This window comes from Somniosus microcephalus, chromosome 2 (genome assembly GCF_052327205.1).
Source record: "Somniosus microcephalus isolate GS21.2 chromosome 2, FLI_Smic_1.0, whole genome shotgun sequence".
NCBI lineage: Eukaryota > Metazoa > Chordata > Chondrichthyes > Squaliformes > Somniosidae > Somniosus > Somniosus microcephalus.
The window spans coordinates 128905382-128924997 of NC_140988.1; the positions used below are offsets into that span (position 1 = coordinate 128905382).

General features: G+C 42.3%; 1 protein-coding gene across 33 annotated transcripts in view; it reads left to right on the plus strand.

Annotated features, from left to right (window-relative positions):
- ank2b (ankyrin 2b, neuronal) overlaps positions 1–19616 on the plus strand; it is a 1120520-nt gene that overhangs the window by 685652 nt on the left and 415252 nt on the right. For all 33 annotated transcript variants that reach the window (XM_085962266.1, XM_085962253.1, XM_085962237.1 and 30 more), the window contains one exon: positions 17172–17273. In XM_085962266.1, the coding sequence (XP_085818392.1) occupies positions 17172–17273 (102 nt within the window). The remainder of the gene's footprint in view (positions 1–17171; positions 17274–19616) is intronic.

A 19616-nucleotide genomic window follows, 5' to 3' on the forward strand; every position in this document is an offset into this window, starting at 1 on the left:
GGCCTCATAGTCTCTGAATAACTAAAATTGTATTACCCATTGTGAAGCTCTGGCCCTTAAAATTAATTCTTTATGACCTGTACTTAGAACTACACCAGTACTTGCAACAAGAAAAGCTTAATTGAGCACAGTGAACCTGCTTTCCATTTCCTGCTTTTTCCCCAGTTCTGACAAAAGGTCTTCGACCTGAAACGTTAACTCTGTTTCTCTCTCCACGGATGTTGCCTGGCCTGATGAGTTTTTCCAGCGTTTCCTGTTGTTATTTCGGATTTCCAGCATCCGCAGTATTTTGCTATCGTATTCCTGAAACAAGAGTTCTTTTAAAGGTGCAGAATGTTCAGAATAAAACTGCTTGGAAAACCTTGTTAAAGTTTTATATAAACATATAATGTGATGTAAATTGAAATGCATCAACTTATTATTATTGCTCATCCCTAGTTTGATATAACTGAGTGGCTTGCTAGGCCACTTCAGAGGGCAGTTAAGAGCCAACCACATTGGTGTGGGATTGGAGTCACATAAGAAAGTATTGTATGCAGTGTTAATTATTAGATAGCCTTGCAACCAGCCCAACTACTACAATTAGTAGAAATAACAACAGGAAACGCTGGAAGAACTCAGCAGGCCAGGCAGCATCGGTGGAGAGAGAAACAGAGTTAACGTTTCAGGTCTGGGACCCTTCATCAGAACTGGAAAAAGCTGGAGATGTAACAGATATTAAGCAGGTGCAATTACTACAATTAGTAGAATGGCCACAGTGCAAATCAGGTACAGGTGAGAAAAAAAGGCAGTATCTGAGACCTAACTTGAATTTCTCAGAGAAATGAAAGAAATAACAAAGTTCAGGCATGCATTGTCTTGGCACTGTGCTCAATTAAGCTTTTCTTGTTGCAAGTACTGGTGTAGTTCTAAGTACAGGTCACAAAGAATTAATTTTAAGGGCCAGAACTTCACAATGGGTAATACAATTTTAGTTATTCAGAGACTATGAGGCCACTTCACAAATGAGACTCAGGAATTTTAATATGTCATTGTTAATTGGAAGTTCTGGCTGTGTAATTCAAAGGATTATTGTTCCTCTTGCCCATGCCCTACAAGAGTGGTTAGCTTTTCCTGGGTCATCATGTAGCTTCCAGAGCAGACAATGAACTCAAGAAAGAGCTTTATAACCATGGCTGATATTTATGGCTGTATAACTCATAAAGGACCATATTGTCTCTATGGATGTTATAAATTGCAGAGAGAAATTCTAAATAATATTTCAAAATCAATACATATATTCATATTTATTTAGAAGAATCCAAATTTTGTCTGTATGCCATTTTGATGTTATCTGGCATAGCAGCACAAACTCATTCACAGGAAATCAACATTTAAATTAGCATACAGGCCACTGATATGTAAACCACAGCTTCTGGCACACGTAAATTATATTAAAAACTTTCCAGCATTGGAACTTGGCACTCTAAAAATTAGGCAGGATTTTTATAATACCAATTTCAGAAGTCATCGGAAGTTGGCATTATATAAATCCTACATAATTACCTATTACAAAAAAATGAAGATTTGCGGGTCTTATGAAACTTTTGCTGTACTGGCCTCTTTAATGTTGCCTACTGCCTTTAAAGTTCACTTTTCTCTCAGTTATTCCATCTTCACTGGCCTTTACCCAAAATAGCAACAGCACCTTCCCTGCCCTGTGGCTGACAGCAGCTGGCCAATTAAACCAGCTGCTGTCGTCCCAATAATGTATTTATACCAAACAACTCCAAGCTTCTGCCACCACAGTTTCTCCCACCATCTCGTGTGAAGGCCTACTACAAGCATCTGAAATGAGATAACGACCCCCCCACCCAGTGTCCTGGATTATAATGGATAATTGTTCAATGGCTGTTCATTAACCTTTCAAATGAAGTTATTAACAGCCAACCTGCTCTTTGTCTCAGCAGCTCCAGCATGTGGCTGTAGAGTGGATTGTAATCCTTTGAACTCAGTTTAACTTAAAAGCATCACTTTAATATAATTCGTATCCAAATCCTTTCCAATGGTCAAAAATCCTAAAATGCAGCAATTATACAACATAAAGCAGTGTATCCTCTGATTTGCTGTGAGCAATGCCGCAGGATATCAGCTAAATGAAAGCCTTGTGAATGTGAATTTGTGTGATGCAATACTGTAGTATTAGAGTCCCTTCAAACAGTCTGATTGCAAACCAGGGACCACTATCCCTTCAACCAAATACCTGAGCATGAGACGCTGAGCAACTTGCATCAGACAATCGATTCCAAGTGTTACTGAGACTTCCTACTCTACTTCATGCCCAACTATTTCAAACCACTGTATCCCAGAGTCATCATGAGTAATACCACAGCAGCTGTGCCAGTTGTAGATTATCGACGTCCTACCTTAATATTAGTAACAAAGCATGTCAGGAAATGTACTTATCAGCAATTCCTGTATCAGTGCTACTTTAACCTTGCCTTATTTGGTAACGGAATACTGAAACATGATTTCAAAATTTCCATGATCTGAGTAATGTTCATGAAGTCGGAGTAAGATCTCGCCCATGGCCTTTTAACTGGCTGTTTGAATACACTTGCAAGCTGATACCACCAGGAGAATTCTAGATATGCTGAATGATGTCAACATTTGCTACTGCAGAGTACTGTACTCTGCTGTAATAATATAATAAAAGATTCTCCAGGCACTGACTTTAGTGGCTGTCGTATAGCAGAATAATCTACTCTGGATGAGTAGGGATGAGTATTTGGAACCATTTAAATCACTCAAACGTTAGATGGTCTGAGTGTAAATCCAACCTGCCCCCACCACCCCCCCGCCCCCCCAGCTCCAAAAAAGCCATGTGAAGTTCATGGGGAGGACCTTTCTAATTGAAAGTAAAACAGATGGGTATCCCTCTTCCCAAGATCACCAGGCAAATAGACACTGTGGATGGATGTCCTCCACCCTCCCCACCCTCCGATTCTACAAGAAAAATGTGACACATCTGTACAACTCCAGGAAAATATTTTGCGTAGATGTGCAGGAACATAAGAAAGCATGGAACAAGTAATGCCCATTTGTCCTGTCAATCCTATTCATTCATTGGTTAGCTAAATACAATACAAAAAAATAGAGACCTCAGGTGTAGGCTTGGTCGACCAAGCAGAAATGGGCAGCTTAAGCAGACAGCCTATAAGCCACCATCTGAGAGATAGTTTGCAGAGCTCTCTTACTCTTCCCTTGTGATTCTGTCTTTCTAATGCTTGCTTTTTGCTTCTGTCTCCATACCCTTTTGCTTATTTTTTTGATCTCTTGCTTCTTTCCTTTCAGGTAGGAGGTGCAAAGCATAGAAACATAGAAACATAGAAGATAGGAGCAGGAGTAGGTCATTCGGCCCCTCGAGCCTGTTCCGCCATTTAATGCGATCATGGCTGATCATCCACATTCAGTACCCTGTCCCTGCTTTCTCCCCAGATCCCTTGATCCCTTTAACCTTAAGAAATATATCTAACTCCTTCTTGAATAGCGGACACCTTTGCATGAAAGGGAGTCATAAAAATACATAGAAATACATAAGAAGTTACAACACAAAACAGGCCATTCGGCCCAACCAGTCCGTGTTGGCGTTTAACCGTCGCGCGGCTCTAATCACATTTACCCAGTCTGTTCCCATATCCCTTCAATCTCTTTCCTTCTTCCTTCCGTGTAGTGGTAGAAAATGTGCCCTGCAGCCCTTGACAGCTTGGTTTCCATCACTTAACCCTGTCCCTCTTGCTTCCCCACTGCCCCTCACTCCCATCGTGTTCATTATCCTTTGGTTTCTCATTCACTTCCTCTTCCTACTAGCCTCGTTTTGAACAAGGCGGTCAACCTCCATATCCTCCTGTCTCTCTTGCTTCGCTGCTGCCTCCCATCTGCCTTACCTCTCCATCCATCCGAACTTACCACTGTCCTGCTATCCTCACCCACTGTTGCATCTCATCCTCCCCATCTCCTCCCCTACCCTTCCTCTTATTGCCTCCCTGGAAACCTACACCCATATCAGCTGCCTGTATGCTCTCCCCACATCCCTTCCTAGTACCAAAGAATCATAGAAATATACAGCACAGAAGGAGGCCATTTGACCCATCGTGTTTGTGCCGGCCAAAAAGGAGCTACCCAGCCTAATCCCACTTTCCAGCTCTTGGTCCGTAGCCTTATAGGTTACAGCACTTCAAGTGCACATCCAAGTACTTTTTAAATGTGATGAGTGTTTCTGCCTCTACCACCCTCTACCACCCTTTCAGGCAGTGAGCTCCAGACACCCACCACCATTTGGGTGAAAAATGTTCTCCTCAACTCCCCTCTAATCCTTCTACCAATTACTTTAAATCTATGCCCCCTGGTTATTGGCCTCTCTGCTAAGGGAATAAGTCCTTCCCATCCACTTTATCTAGGCCCCTCATAATTTAATACACCTTAATTAAGTCTCCCCTCAGCCTCCTCTGTTCCAAAGAAAACAACCCCAGCCTATCCAATCTTTTCTCATAGCTAAAATTCTCCAGTCCTGGCAACATCCTCGTAAATCTCCTCTGTACCCTCTCTAGTGCAATCACATCTTTCCTGTAATGTGGTGACCAGAACTGTACACAGTACTCTTGCTGTGGCCTAACTAGTGTTTCATACAGTTCAAGCATAACTTCCCTGCCCTTATATGCTATGCCTCAGCTAATAAAGGAAAGTATCCTGTATACCTTCTTAACCACCTTATCTACCTGTCCTGCTACCTGCAGGGATCTTTGGACATGCACTCCATGGTCCCTCTGATCCTCTACACCTCCAACCCCCCCTCCAGGACTTTCCCTATTATTCGTCCTATGGATCCCTTGTGCACTTGTCACTGCCCTTAATCCCTTGCTCATCTGGTACCTGTCCTGCTCCCTCTTGTTCTCCATCCCCAGCCAGCCCTATGCTTGCTCCAGTTGTCATCCACCTGCAGTCTTCACAATGAAACCAGCAATTCTTTTGAACTCCTTAATGCTATTAGTAGATCCTAGCACTTCAAAAATAAATTGCCAGATTACTGGGTGGCACAGATAGGCCGAGGAATGGCAAGCAGGAGCGACAGCAGAACCAGGCCCAGCTGAGTGAGCGAACAAGAGTGGCAAAACACCCAAGTCTCAAGTGGAATGGATGGTCTGAGCCCAACAGGAAAGCAGCCAGTGGCGTGACAGGAGAATAAGATTGGAGAGGACATAGAAGGCCATACAGAAATTAATTAATAAATTAGTTAGATGAATTTAAAGGCTTACAAACCATTTATAATTTGAGGGTTTTAATGTCTAATAGTTCACCTCCCATGGTGTTGCTCACGAGGTGTCAAGTCCTAGTGTCATTTTTAGGTTACAGGGTGAGGGAGCATTGGACCAGGGCACGCAGACATAATTTATTTTATAGTCATATGTTCTGTCCTTATTATTAAATAATACTTTCATTTTATATTATTACTTATAGCTAAATAGTAAAACTTAAGAGATTCTTAAGATATGTTTCTATGTTTCTAAATTGGGAAGTAGAGCTGGTTGGAGCATAGGGGTTTCTCTGTAGTACAGGCTAAGGAACTGAGAGGTGCAAAACTGAGGCACTGCAGTACCACTGTTGGTGGGGGGGATTTCATTACATTGTAGCAAGTTTACATAAGATAGTTTCCATTCAAAATGTGGACAGAGAAATTTATAATGAAAAAAGTTGACACCAAGTGCGATAACAGGAAATAAGACTTTGCAAACCAGAAGTGCATATTGACGTACGTTTTTTAATATATTGGCCCAGAAATTAGGTTCGGGGGCTTGCCGCGCGTGCAAGCCCCCGATGTGCACTCACCCGGCGCACCGACATCTGAAGCCTGGGCCTGCTTGGAATTCCTGTCACTGGCCCGGTTCAGCTGTCGGCGCGCTGTGCTTACCTGATCCAGCGGCGTAGTTAGTGCGATCAGGCCGGCTGGGATCAGGTGAGCACTGTGCAGCCAATCAGGGGAGGGGAAACTTCATTCATGAGTTTGATAGTAAGAACTGTCAAACTCTTGAAAAGTATGGGCGCCCAAAAGACTAGTTTAACTTTAAATAACATTTTTAAAAACATCCCAATAATTAAATAAACTATAAATAACTTTAAAAAACTATTTTAAACAATTAATCACATTTTTGAAAAAAATAATTTTTTTTAAAATCGTGTCTAAAACTACACTTACCTTACTGTAAAGTCCTTAAAAACAATAAAGCTGTGGAAAAAATGTTATAATTTTAAGTAATAGACCACTTACCTGAAAGAATGAAGTCCTTACGTCTCCTTTTCACATTCGTAAAAAGGAGAGGCCCTTACACACGCGCAAACCTGTGGAAAAAAAGGAATTTCAGCACGCACGCGCAGACTCCTGCGCGCACGCGTTCGTCCTCTGAACCTCTTGGTTCAGAGGACAGGAAATGCCGGTTTCCCGCGCATGTGCTGTGCATGCTGAAATCCGGCACTTCCAACGGCCCACGCGTGAGTACCCCGTCCGTACTCACGCGTTGGGACCGGAATTACTGGCCCATAATAGCCAGATAGGTAGATAGATAGCAAGGTAGTTAGATGAGTGCAGCCATGTTGTCAATAGTAGATGTACAGTAAGGAGAACGAGGGAAACATTAAAACGTCACTAGTATACTCTTAATACTGTATATCAGGTACAGTAGTGTAGTAGTTATGTAACTGGACTAATAATCCAGAGAATGTGTGTTCAAATCCCACCATTAGAGAATTTAAATTCAAATTAAAAAATATGGAAATAAATCAGTAAAAGTGACCATGAAGTTGTCAGATTGTCATAAAAACCCAACTGGATCAGTGAGAGCGGAGAGCGCGAGCCTGAAGGGAAGCAGTGCAAGAGGACAACAGATACAAGCAGGAGAACCGGCGACAAAGAGTCAGTAAGAGCGGAAAGACCGAGCCTGGGGGGAAACAGTTCTCCCGCTTTTATCTGTTATCCTCTTGCACGTTTTCCCCTCAGGCTCGCTCTTTCCTCTCACTGAAGGTATCAATGGACTGGTCAGGTGGGCAAAAAAGTGGCAAATGGAATTCAATCTGGAGAAGTGTGAGGTAATGCAGTTGGGGAAGGCTAACAAGGCAAGGGACTGCACAATAAATGGTAGGATACTGAGAAGTGCAGAGGAACAGAGGGACCTTGGAGTGCATGTCCACAGATCTCTGAAGGTAGCAGGACAGGTAGATAATGTGGTTAAGAAGGCATACGGGATACTTTCCTTTATTAGCCGAGGCATAGAATATAAGAGCAGGGAGGTTATGCTAGAACCCTATAAAACACTTGTAGGCCACAGTTAGAGTACTGTGTACAGTTCTGGTCACCACATTACAGGAAAGATGCGATTGTACTAGAGAGGGCACAGAGGAGATTTACGAGGATATTGCCAGGACTGGAGAATTTTAGCTCTGAGGAAAGATTGGATAGGCTGGGGTTGTTTTCTTTGGAACAGAAGAGGCTGAGGGGAGACTTGATTGAGGTGTATAAAATTATGAGGGGTCTAGATAGAGTGGATAGGAAGGACCTATTCCTTTAGCAATAACCAGGGGCATAGATTTAAAGTAATTGGTAGAAGGATTAGAGGGGAGTTGAGGAGAATTTATTTCACGCAGACGTGTGTGGGGGTCTGGAACTCACTGCCTGAAAGGGCAGAAACCCTCATCGCATTTAAAAAGTACTTGGATATGCATTTGAAGTGCCGTAACCTACAAGGCTATGGACCAAAGCTGGAAAGTGGGATTAGGCCTCCTTCTGTGCCATAAATTTCTATGATTCTATGTCCTTTAGGGAAGAAAACAGGCCATCCTTGCCTGATCTGGCCTAGATGTGACTGCAGCTGCACACCAACATGGTTGACTCTGAACTGCCCTTTGAAGTGGCCTAGCAAGCCGTTTGTATCAAACTGTCAGCGGTTGAAAAAAGCAGCCAACCACCATCAGGGCAACTAGGGATGAGTAATAAGTACCAGCCTGTGGGTAACATGCACATCTTTGAGAATGAATAAAAAAAACAAAGACAAAGGATACAATAGGGGAGCTTTTCTTTGGTCTGCACCCAGCTGCACTGGATCATCTTGATGTAGCAAGTATTGGAAAATCAGGTGAGTGGGAACATACACTTGTAAAGTAACCCATCCGATTAAGTGAATGGAGGACAGTCGGGTTGGTTCCTTTACTGGCATACACTCCCACTTTGCGGTTTTTCCAATATTCACAGCGCCCACATGATCCAGTGCCCCGATTGAAGACCAGGAAAATGACATTTCATAAATTAAGACTCAGATTAGCTTCCAGTGTGAGTAGAAATTAACTTTTAAACTACTATTAAGATATTATGGCAATGTGTGAATTTATCTGAAAAATAAAGCCCTTCCCCATTTTTTCACTGATTCTTTGATACCTATTGTGAGTATCCAAAGTTTAGATTCAGCTTGAAATTATCATTGACATAAATATTTGTGGACTATGGGGAACATATCCAGTGCGTACAAAGTGCAACAATTTTTGTAAACTCATTCTTTGTAAACAAGATCACAGTGTAAGCCTTCCCCCATTTGGTCCAATTTCAAGGAACAGGTATAATTAAAAAAAGGATAATTTTACTCGTTGCTGTGAAAGTATATTTTTCAGTAAAGTAAATTATTGTGAAAAACACTGAAACAGGTACTTTAACTTGTTAGCAGTCAATTAAATTAATTGAAATAGTTGTAATTCATAACTAGCTTTGTTAATTTTACTGACAAAAGAAAGTTACACTACAACCACAAATGTTGACTATATCATTTGATAATTACAGACCTGTGATCATATATCTGCCACAAAGTCTTAATATAACTCTTGTTATATTACGATACATGAAATTGTCTGGTTGACTGGGTTCACATTAAAGCTCGCTCCAAACAATCATGTTTTTATGGTTGTAAAAGCTCATTCTTCAACTTTAGACCAATAATGTCCCAAACTTTTATAAATAATCCTAAATTTTTCTGTTTCCCATGCTCTTCATTCCCAGAATATTGAATGAAATTCAATTTACTGCTCCAAACTGCAGAGAGAGCAAGATGTACGTAGTGCTCAGAAATAATTTGTTCATACATAAATATAGCTTTGTGCGGATGAAGCGACTGACACTGGGTTATCATCAGATGAAACTAATACAAGATTGAACCAGGCAATTCAAGAACAAACACCAGCCTCCACCCAGTTTTCAATAAAGAGAATGTGCTTCTCTGGGATCTTGCACGATAACGGTCCATAGATGACTGTTTTTCTGTGCCTAGATATCCGGGAATTTTATGGAATTTTGCTGCAGCAGTGGACTAGTCATTTAGTATTAATCATTTTGAGAGCTTTTTTTCCATGTTGATAAATTAATTTTTTCAGATTGAAAGAGGATTTATAGATCTTTCAGATATCTGCCACTCACTAAGCAGATACAATAAGATTACTGAACCAAATAAAGGAGGGACTGATTATCATATTGTGATATTTTGAACTGTCATGAAATGTGTCTAGCGTATTGTGCTGATCAGACTGTTGTGACAACACATTGTGACATAAAATCTTGTGACATTTTAGTTGGAAAGGTCACATTGACCCTGCTTATGTGAAATGATTTTGTGTTGCACAATCTTTTGTTAACTAGTTCACTAGATAGCAGGACATGGTTTATTTGCAGTTAAGCCAGAAATATTGGAGACTTTTGCAAATGCATATTGGAAACTAGTTGATGAACAAATTCTTAATTTTTTTTCAAATTACTCCCCATGTTTTCCCCCTTCTCTCCCGAAGGTGAAGGATCTTCCTGGTGTGTAGTTGCACAGGCACCGGTAGCCCATTACAACATGATCCAAATGGCCAATCTTCATGCTCAAACCTGGATGATGAACAACAGTGGGCTATTCCACTGTGGTGGACACCTTAGCCAAGCCTGATCCTGTTCTCACCCAATGTCTAGGGGAGTCACTGACAGCAGTGAGAAATAGGAACCATGGCTGATTTCCTTTACTTCATCCAAGGATGCTGAGGCGAGCTGTAGAACCACAACTACTGCTCTGGATGAGATCAAGGAAGTGGGAGCAGAACAGGAATTGAACCTGGGAACCTTTGGTCTGTATGAGCTAGTACAACACCAGTGGACTAGGTGGTAACTCCACAGTGCTAAGCCATACAGACCAGAACCTCCTAGATTCATCCAAGACACCATTTAGTGTTTGGCCTTTTTTTTTTGATTAAATATACAAATATAAGAAATAATGTACAGGTAAAGTCTAGCTGGCCCACTGAGTCTGCCCCATACAGTCATGATGCCTTTAGCATTAATGCTTCCCAACATCCCCCATCCACTAGCAGCCATGTAATCTCCTGGGAGAAGCAAACAACCGGATTTTTAAAAAATCAAGATTTAATTAGGGAGCAAAAAATCTGGGAAATTCCACTCCAACCTGCAATGGCAATCAAAACTAGTCTACAAAACCCTGACTCTGAGTTGAAAACTGACACAAATATTGATGCTCTACACATCTTCCTGATCTCAGCTGTGCTGTCATGGAGAAACATGAACAGAGGCTGGGGGCTCGCATTTCAACGGGCCGTTGAGGTGGGATTGGAGGCATGTGGGGGGTTAAAATCGCAAAATCGGGGGGCACGAACCCATCCCGCCCCCAACCCGCCTCCATGCCCATTTCACAGGAGGCGGGTACCCGACCTGTGCTGGGAGCCGCCTCCCCGAGGCAGGAAGGGAATTAGTGTGAATTAACTGCCTGTTAACAGGTAGTTAACAGGCAGTTTTTAGCCTAATCCCTATTTTTATCCCTGAAGTGTGGGCTTCCCGACAGCTCCAAACCATGCCAAGTTAGCGAGGCGGACCGTCGGGCTGAAGGACTTGGAGGGTTCGAGATGTTCGGTGTTCACGTGAGTGATGGGTGCACGAGTGCAGAGGTTTGGTGTTTGGTGTGTGTAAAGTGTTTAAATAAGTTTTACTTACCTTTGCAGCCTTCCTTCCTTCAGGTCTCGGGAGTCCCTCATCTCACCGGCACAGAAAGCAGAATGGCTGTGAGCTGTCAAAATCTGCAGCATTCTGCTTTCTGTTCTGGAGAGATCTCTAAATCAGCTTGAGAGGAAGGAATTAACTTAGAGTACAGATTGTCAATGTCTGACAGCTTCAAGGAGCCGTCAAACGATGATATTTCATCTGTCAAAAGCTCTTGACAGATGAAATGTCAATCTGTGACGTCACCTGTTGCTGGGTGGCCCTTAATTGGTCTGCTGAGCCCGCTGGGCGGGCTCAACAAGGTCAATCAAGTGAAAATCGAGTGGGTTGGCCACAACTCGATGGAGGCGGGACTACAACCCCAAAAGTTGTAGCCCCGCCTCCTACACACCTCCATTGATAAAATCCAGCCCTGGGTGTTTACCTAGAGGGATGATGGGAAACTAGCAGCTAAGTCACTTTGTCAGGGTCTATTTACCATTAGCAGGAGAGCAGATCAGCTATCCATCCTCTCAGTCAAGCAATGCTGCATGGCACATGGATACTCAAGAAAGGGAAAATACTTCCTCTAGTTGTTTAATGGAGATTACTCGTGTGGGTGCAAACATAACAGCCCCGATTTTAACTCGCATCCAGTGGCCAGGGTGGACACGAAGTGCCCAAGATGGCGCCAATGTGAGGCCTGGCCATTTTAGCTCCTGGGCCTCATTAGCATGTCCCGAGGCATAAACTTGGTGAGAATGACAAGGTGGCTGGTAAGTGGGGGTGGGATTTTGCGCAGCAGGAGGCCACCACCGGGTACCCGAGCAAACGGTCCTGGTAATAAGCTAAGTGGGGAGGGGGAGGGGTTCTGGACACAATTGCGGTCAGGGCAGCAAATGGAAAGGCTTTGCATATGGCTCTCTGGCTGACTCAGAACCAGTCATTGTCGGGTAGATGTGTCTAGGCCTACAGAAATAGTTAGTGGTATCTTAATCAGGCAACACTGGCTCTTGATCTCCTTTAATGCAATGCCACTGAAAATAGGACATAATCTGATTGGAATGCTTCTAAGGAAGCATCCAATATTACGATTAATAAGATGAACTTATCTTAGTCATGCCATCAGTTCTGCTGTCTCCGCTTTCTTTGAAAAGACGAACCTCCACCTGTACTAATTATCTGCCAAAGTGAGAAATGCTCACTTCTCTCTGCAGGTGTCAGCCTTGGCTCTTGTCTTTGAGTCAGAAGGTTGTAGGTTCAAGCTCCACTCCAGAGACTTTAGCACATAGATCTAGACTGGTACCTCAGTGTGGTACTGAGCGAATACTGCTCTGTCAGAGGTACCGTCTTTTGGATGAGACATTAAACCAAGGCCCGTCAGCCCTCTCAAGGAGATGTGAAAGGTCCCATGGTACTATTCGAAGAAGAGCAGAGGAGTCCTTGCCAACATTTATCCCTCAACCAACACGTAGAACCATTATCATTTGTTGGGCTTTGATGTGCGTGAATTGATTGCACACAAAATTTCCTGAGAAAGTTTGACAACTACTTCCGATGTGCCCCTTGAAAATTGAAAATGAAGAACTTTGTAATTTAAAAATATATATTTATACTGGCTATTTCTCAATGATAGTATTACAGTTTTTAGTTATCTTGATGTAGGCATTGACTTTGTCCTCACCATGCTTGAACTTCTCTGTGTGTGCACTTAAGATGGGGAATGGGACTTGTATAACACATGGAAAGTGAGCTTTAAGAAGTTCCCAATTTGGGATCGGTTGGATCATTTGGGAACTTGTTGATTTTCAGTTTTGATAGTGTTAGTAAAGAAGCAACTGCCATGTTACCTCTTCACTACCATCAAAAATGTAACTGACAATGTCATGGAAGTGAATGTAGCGCTGTGCATATATGTTAGCACTCTATTTCCCTGACTAGAGAGGAATGCAGAGTAACTCTACAGTGCTGGCTGTACACTGCTCAAAGCTGGTACTGTTTTTCTGCAGTATAACAGCATTATTATAAGGGATACCCTTACACAGGGCTACAGCTCTCATGATTAAATAGGAGTGATTAAAATGATTAATAAAGTCAGTATACCCCATGGCTTATTACATTCTTGCATTCTTCACCCCAAAGGCAATGCAATGTCTGTAGTGATAATAATCTTCACTGTAGAAGGTGAAAATCTCACGATTATTGGTTTGATTGTGTATATAAATATAGATGGTATCGATGATATATTTATAATCTGACAGACGGGGAAAGCATACAAATAAATGTAGATTATATAATGTATTTAAAAAATATGTAGTAATATTTTGAACGTTGAAGTTAATTCAGTTGAGGCGATTCCATTGAAGAGAATGAGCTTTAAGACTGCAGTGGTCACAGCGTATTGAATTAGTGAATCAGACTTTTCATTGGAGCAGACTTTATGGGTTGGTAGAGTCACATGGATACTGCATACGCAATGCTGTGATATACGGCATTGCGTGCTCAATTAGCTTGATAGGATACCAATAACCGAGATGTAGGAAAACATGACTGTTCAATACCCAGGACCAGTTTAAAAAGTAAAAGCATCCTGCATTTTTCTTCCTTATTAGACTGACTGATACAGAAATCCAGCAGAAGTGGAAACTTTTTGATGTCCTTGCTATAAATGTGACCACGCCTCTGTCAATGCAGACTGTGGAGGGTGTCGCTGTGCCACTGCATCATATGTAATGTTAGAGCAGTGATTGGTTACAGTGTTGACTAACAGGAGCTGCAGGACATCTGGCATTGCGTGTTAATGCAGACTGTCATGTCTTCTTTCAGTGCATTGCTGGACTCGCTTCTCTTTTGGAGCTCAATTAAACAAAAGCAACTGGAGGTAAAACGGCAGATAGTGGCACCTGCCTGGGGAAACATGTCTCTACATACATATCTGTTTTAATGCAATTTTTACTTTTTTTTTGTAGGAGATGTGCTTGAGGATGTGAAAAAATGTAGTGAAGTATGATCACTGCAGTGCAGCATTTCTTTGCGCCATTTCATTGGTAGAATTTGAGATGCAGTATCTTTGATGTTGAGGAGTTTTTTTAAACGTAATACAATTTAAATCAAAGCTGTAGTCTCTTTTTCACTGACGTATCTGGGGCTGGAATTCAAAACTATTGCTAATTTAAAAACTAAGGAACTGTATTGAATATTGTAACCTTTAGAGGTTTATATCACCTCTGAGCACTGAATTTCACTGGGACAAACAAGCTGTTTTTATTTTTAACCAGAATCTCTGATATAGGTGTGGTCCTGAGGGGATGGTGTGTTCACCATATTTATTGCCACACTAACTATAGGACACGCGTCAAGTAAACAACAATAAAAATAATATTCTGGAGATTGAGAACTGAATCAATTGTGTTCTATCATGGCTCCTCCATGTACTACTCTCTGACTGAGCCACTGCTAAAGTCTGCTCTATAACTGACTGCTGAGAGTCAGGGGAGGGGGAGATGATCCATGGCCATGACAATTCCTGGCGAGGTTAAATTGTACGGCAAGTCAACCCGCGCTGCTCTTCAGCATTCCCCCAGTGGCTGGCACAAGAGGCCTGAAAGCAGGGTACGTAACTATCTGTTGGAAGATGGCGCACAGGACGGTAGAGAGGAAAAGAAACTCTGGGGAAGGGGCTGGGAGTGGGCTAAAATTTTAATAAATGATCCAGCCAACAAAATAATTAGTAATAAGAGAGAATAAAGTTTGTCCCAAAATCCATGGTGGTGGGGGGAGCAGCTTCCACCAGACTCCTGCCATAATTTCAGAAAATGGCAGTGACTGGGTTTCTTCAGGTCTCCGCCATTTCTTGGATTTTCTGGCATGTCTTGTAAGGGGTGGAACCTGCGCCCAATCCTGAGAAGGTAAATGTCATCAGGGATCGGAGCCAAGGGCAGAGAATCCCTACACCAGGAGTTCCTGCTTCCTTTGCTCATCTGGGACCAAGGGTAGTGCTGGAGGATGGTTTGTCCAGTAAGATAAGGCATACTGGTCCACGGATGGGTGGAACTGCACCCCAGCAGGAGGTCCAGGACAAGGAAGCAGCCTGGTGCCCCAAAGAAAGGCACAGTTTAAACAAGAATATATATTGATGGGCTCTCTTACATAGGGGGCTGATGGTTGATCTGACAGGAGTCTGGCAGGGAGCCTGAGCAACCCTACCATGGTGGGCTAACACCAGACTTTCTGTTTACTTGGGGCACACAATTCCCATTGTGTACTGTTAAGTTATCTCCATTGGAGCAGGACCATTTGTCTGAGCATCCTGGGGCTGGTTAGAGGAGAAATCTGTCTCGGCTCCAGCTGCTGGTCGCTACGGTTGCATCTAGCTGGAAAGGGCACAAAGTGTGAACATTAGATAAGGACAGGATTGGGCCCAGCTGTGGTTCTCTTCACAGTCAAATAGCCGAGTGACACTCTCTGTAAACTCTCACACATCAAAAATGACCTTTCCAATCATGACTCTTTGTTTGAATATGGAACCTTCAGGAGTGGAGAAAATTAGGGGAAATAAGAAACAAAACCACTGCTCTCACCGATCTCCCTCCTCTCCCAACAGTGAGAGGGCTGCCTTAGTCCTCACCTTCCACACCAGCAGCATTCACATTGCCTAGATCATCATCTGTCATTTCTCCACTCTACAACATGGTCCACTACTAAGCACATTGTTCCCTTCTCTCCCTTTCCCTCTCTGTTTTTTCAGAGCGACCATTTCCTCTGACATAGCCTTGCTTATTCTTCTATCAGCCCAACTTCCAGCCGCCCTTCACTGACTCCTTTGCATACAACTGTAGCAGAAACAACACTTGTTCATTGACCTTGTCCCACAGTATTGACAGGCCCCAATCGTTTGTACCATGTGAGATAACAATTCATGAATACCTCCTTCAGGAGAGCCTCAATGGAATATCCAGGCAACTTACTATAAATGAAACAATGTATTAAAACTTTAAATTGAAACCCTAAACTGCAATCATTAAAAATGACAACTTTCCTTTGTCAAAATCTTGGAATATTGCAACAAATTGTCAGTAAATCTTGTAGCAGGACAGAATGGGAAATTCTCCAGGTTCCTACTTATCATTTATAGAAATTCCAATTATCCATGTTTAAATTCTTGGCATAGTAGGAGTCTGAAATATTCACCAGAGCGCAATGATTATGGCCTGTAAGATTTTGAAGTCAGGGACTCAAAGGCACTTAAGAATTTAGATCCATGGACGCATAAAGATGTAGAGAATTAATTCTGTAACCACAAAAACACATAAGATAAAAAAGAGAAAACTGCAAATGTTGGAAATCTGTAATTAAAACAAGTTTTTGGAAACATACATTAAGTACATTAGCATATAAAGCAAAAAGGATGAGTTCTGATGAAGTGTCTCTGTGCATCTTTTTTCTTTTCATATGCTGATTTGTTTGTTGTGTATTCCATCATTCTCTGTTTCTGCCTCATATAGAATCATATTTTGTGTATATGGAGCCAAGCAACTACTAATGGCTTCTTTGTGAGTTTTATAGTAGCTTAGAGAGAATGCCTTTGTTTTGAAAAACAGTCTGTGCTGAAATAATTTGATTATTCTGGGTTACTAAGGAGTTATTCAATCAAGCTACTAGTTTAAGTATTCTTAATATTTTATTCCCCCCATTCCAGTATCCTCTGTGTTTATCGGTTAATTTCTGCTGTGCTGTAATGAAGGGCACATAGTTTGGGTTGGCTTTATTATATAGTCAGACTGGAGTGATCACACTTTATAGCAACTATTTTTCCAGTCCAAGATGCCTAATCATTCTGTGTGGAGTGGGCAAATGCATTTGACGTGAATGGAGTATTCCATTGATCTCTTTGGGAAAGGGACTTGCAGTTTTAAAACTTTAATTAATTAAATAATTTAATAACATTAGTATTCAATAAAACCAGCCTCAGGCCAGCAGTGCTATGGACTTGCGTAGGTTTGCATTATGAAGGTTGCATACTCCTGTAGTTCCATGCAAATTGATGTTTATTGCTCACTCTCTGGAATTCCCATTTGCTGTGCGTATTCCGTTAATGGAAGAAAATGCATCGCTAATTCATGGTATTTCTCTTTTGCAGTCTGACAGCAATGCAAGCTTCCTCCGTGCTGCCAGAGCAGGAAATTTGGATAAAGTGCTCGAGTACCTCAAAGGAGGGATTGACATCAACACATCAAATCAGGTATGCACAGTTTGTGGCATTATGGAATAATTCCTTATTGCAATTTCCTATGGCTTTGGTAAAAACATGGGGCAGAAATTTGCTCAGAGCTGCTTCCACTCCACCGCCGGAACTTTGCTGGAAATGCGAGGGAAATCCAATTTTACATGTGCGTACGCTGGGTTTCTACCACGTTCTGGGGAAGTTGGGCAGTGAGCGGGAGCAGTTTTGAGGAGATTCGCAGTCATGATCATTTTTATAATAAATAACTCGCCATCAGCCCCCCTTGTCTTGTGCATGTCACATTCTTTTATCAGCCATGCAGCCTTAGTTGTTCCCATGTAATTGCTGTGCTGTTACACCTAGAGTGTCACATTCTGGTTGATCATCTAACCATTGAATAAATGAGAAATTTCACTGGGAAAATGGACGGTGATTGCTAATAAAATCATAGAAGAAGTGGTGCATTCTTTCCTATAGAGCAGAGGCAATAAAATATAAATTAATTGTATGGTACACATCTCTTTTATATTGAATTAGCTATTTCATATTTTATTTCTGGTGCCGCAGTTAACCATACATTTTATGAGGTTCAGTAACAGTCAAGAAGATTGGAGTTACCGTATTCACATCAGACCAGGGCCAGTAATGCACTATTACACAGAAGCATAAATCCAAAACAATTATTTTGACAAACTACATCAACCAGTAAACTAGTGTGAAAAAGGTTCATGTAAAAACAGATCACATAGGCTTCCATACCTAGTGGCTCAAACAGCCGACTGCTTGAATACCATGCAGAACATCAGGGCCACGAATTTATGTAGGTCTTTCTGGAGCACGCCAGCAGAAAACCTCCATCTGCACCAAACAGGGTCACCTACATCAGAAGGGGTGGCACCAGGAGGAAGGGAGTTTCAGTCTGGGAGTTCCTTCATTCATCACCTGGGAAGCATTGGGTGGCTGGTACACCGGGTGAGGAGGAGCAAACCAGCCCCTGGTTGGCAGAAGTGGGGCTCATCTGGGGGTTCAGGCCTGGGTCCTTGCCTCGACCCCTGAAGAATATCTACATCCAGGAGGAGAGATCAGTCCCAAGGTCAAGGGGGGGAATGATACGGCATTGATAAATTGCTGGGGATTCCAGCTGAAGACCAAGCAGCTCATTCGTGTAAATGAGGGAACTTCCCCAGGCCTTAGAAAGTCTGGCAGGGTCAGAGGTGGAGATCCCAGGCACACGCCCGGGATGTCAGACACTCGTGTTTTTAGCCCCCAGGAGTTTAAAATAGCAATTTCACAAAATGATCCTCCTTGCTCAGAACTTTACCCGCCAGGAACACATCATGGGCATTTGGGCGCATGGTCGCATGATTTTCCATCCATCCAAAATCGTGGGGAGCACATGCCTGAATTTGTAAAGCTACCCCTTAAATATCAACACTGCTTGCTCTGAGACTCACTTGAACCTACGTTTTGTCACTTCTTGTTTGGGCTGCTGGATGGAATGGCACCCAGAAGTGGAAGTGTGTGCTATGTCTAACAGGAGGAAGAAAGAGTAGCATTAAGAGCAGTTGTAGGTTTGCAATTCCAGATAGCAGAGGAGATTTGAGTGATAAGTGATCTACATGGAGAGAAAAAGGGAGAGAGAAACAAAATAAAAGTATTGTCTAGAAACATTTGTTAAACCACCACCAATCAAAAACGTGGGGATTTTTGCAGAAACAGCATCGTTCCTCTTGGTTTAGTCAGTCTCCTATTTATTATTGAAAAACATTCAGTTCCATGTGTCCAATTTTGGCATTGAGGATCTTCACGGGTTAAAAAATTTTTTCCAGGCAATTATTTTTTGGTGTGTACATTGGAAGTGGAAAAATACAACACAAGCACAGCAAAGAGAGACGGTGTCAGATAAAATTAGGGCTGACAGTCAGTACAAGTACATTACAAAGCAGGGAAAAGCACTTTAGAAAAGAAATATGCAGATAAGACCAAATTTTGGAATGTTGAGGCCACTGTTGAAGTTGGCCTTTGTCAAGGGAAAAAAAACTCGACAGATTCATTTTGCTCAGTAGAAAGTAGGTTCTGTGATTCCCTACAAGGCATGTTTTTAAATCCTAGACCTCTACCTTACCTTCAGGAGAGGTAGTAAGTGGAGATTAATACTTACCCATAGTGCAAAATTGGAAATCAAGTCATGTTGAGTCACTCTCATACACCTCCTAATGGTCATCTTAACAAGAGGTATGGGAGCAAGGGGGGGAAATTCGGTGCCATAGCACCTCCCATTAGCGCCAGCAGATGGCAGTAATGGGGCACTGATGCAGTAGCGCCAGGGCGAGGCGAAGCCAGTGCCACATGGCAAATCTG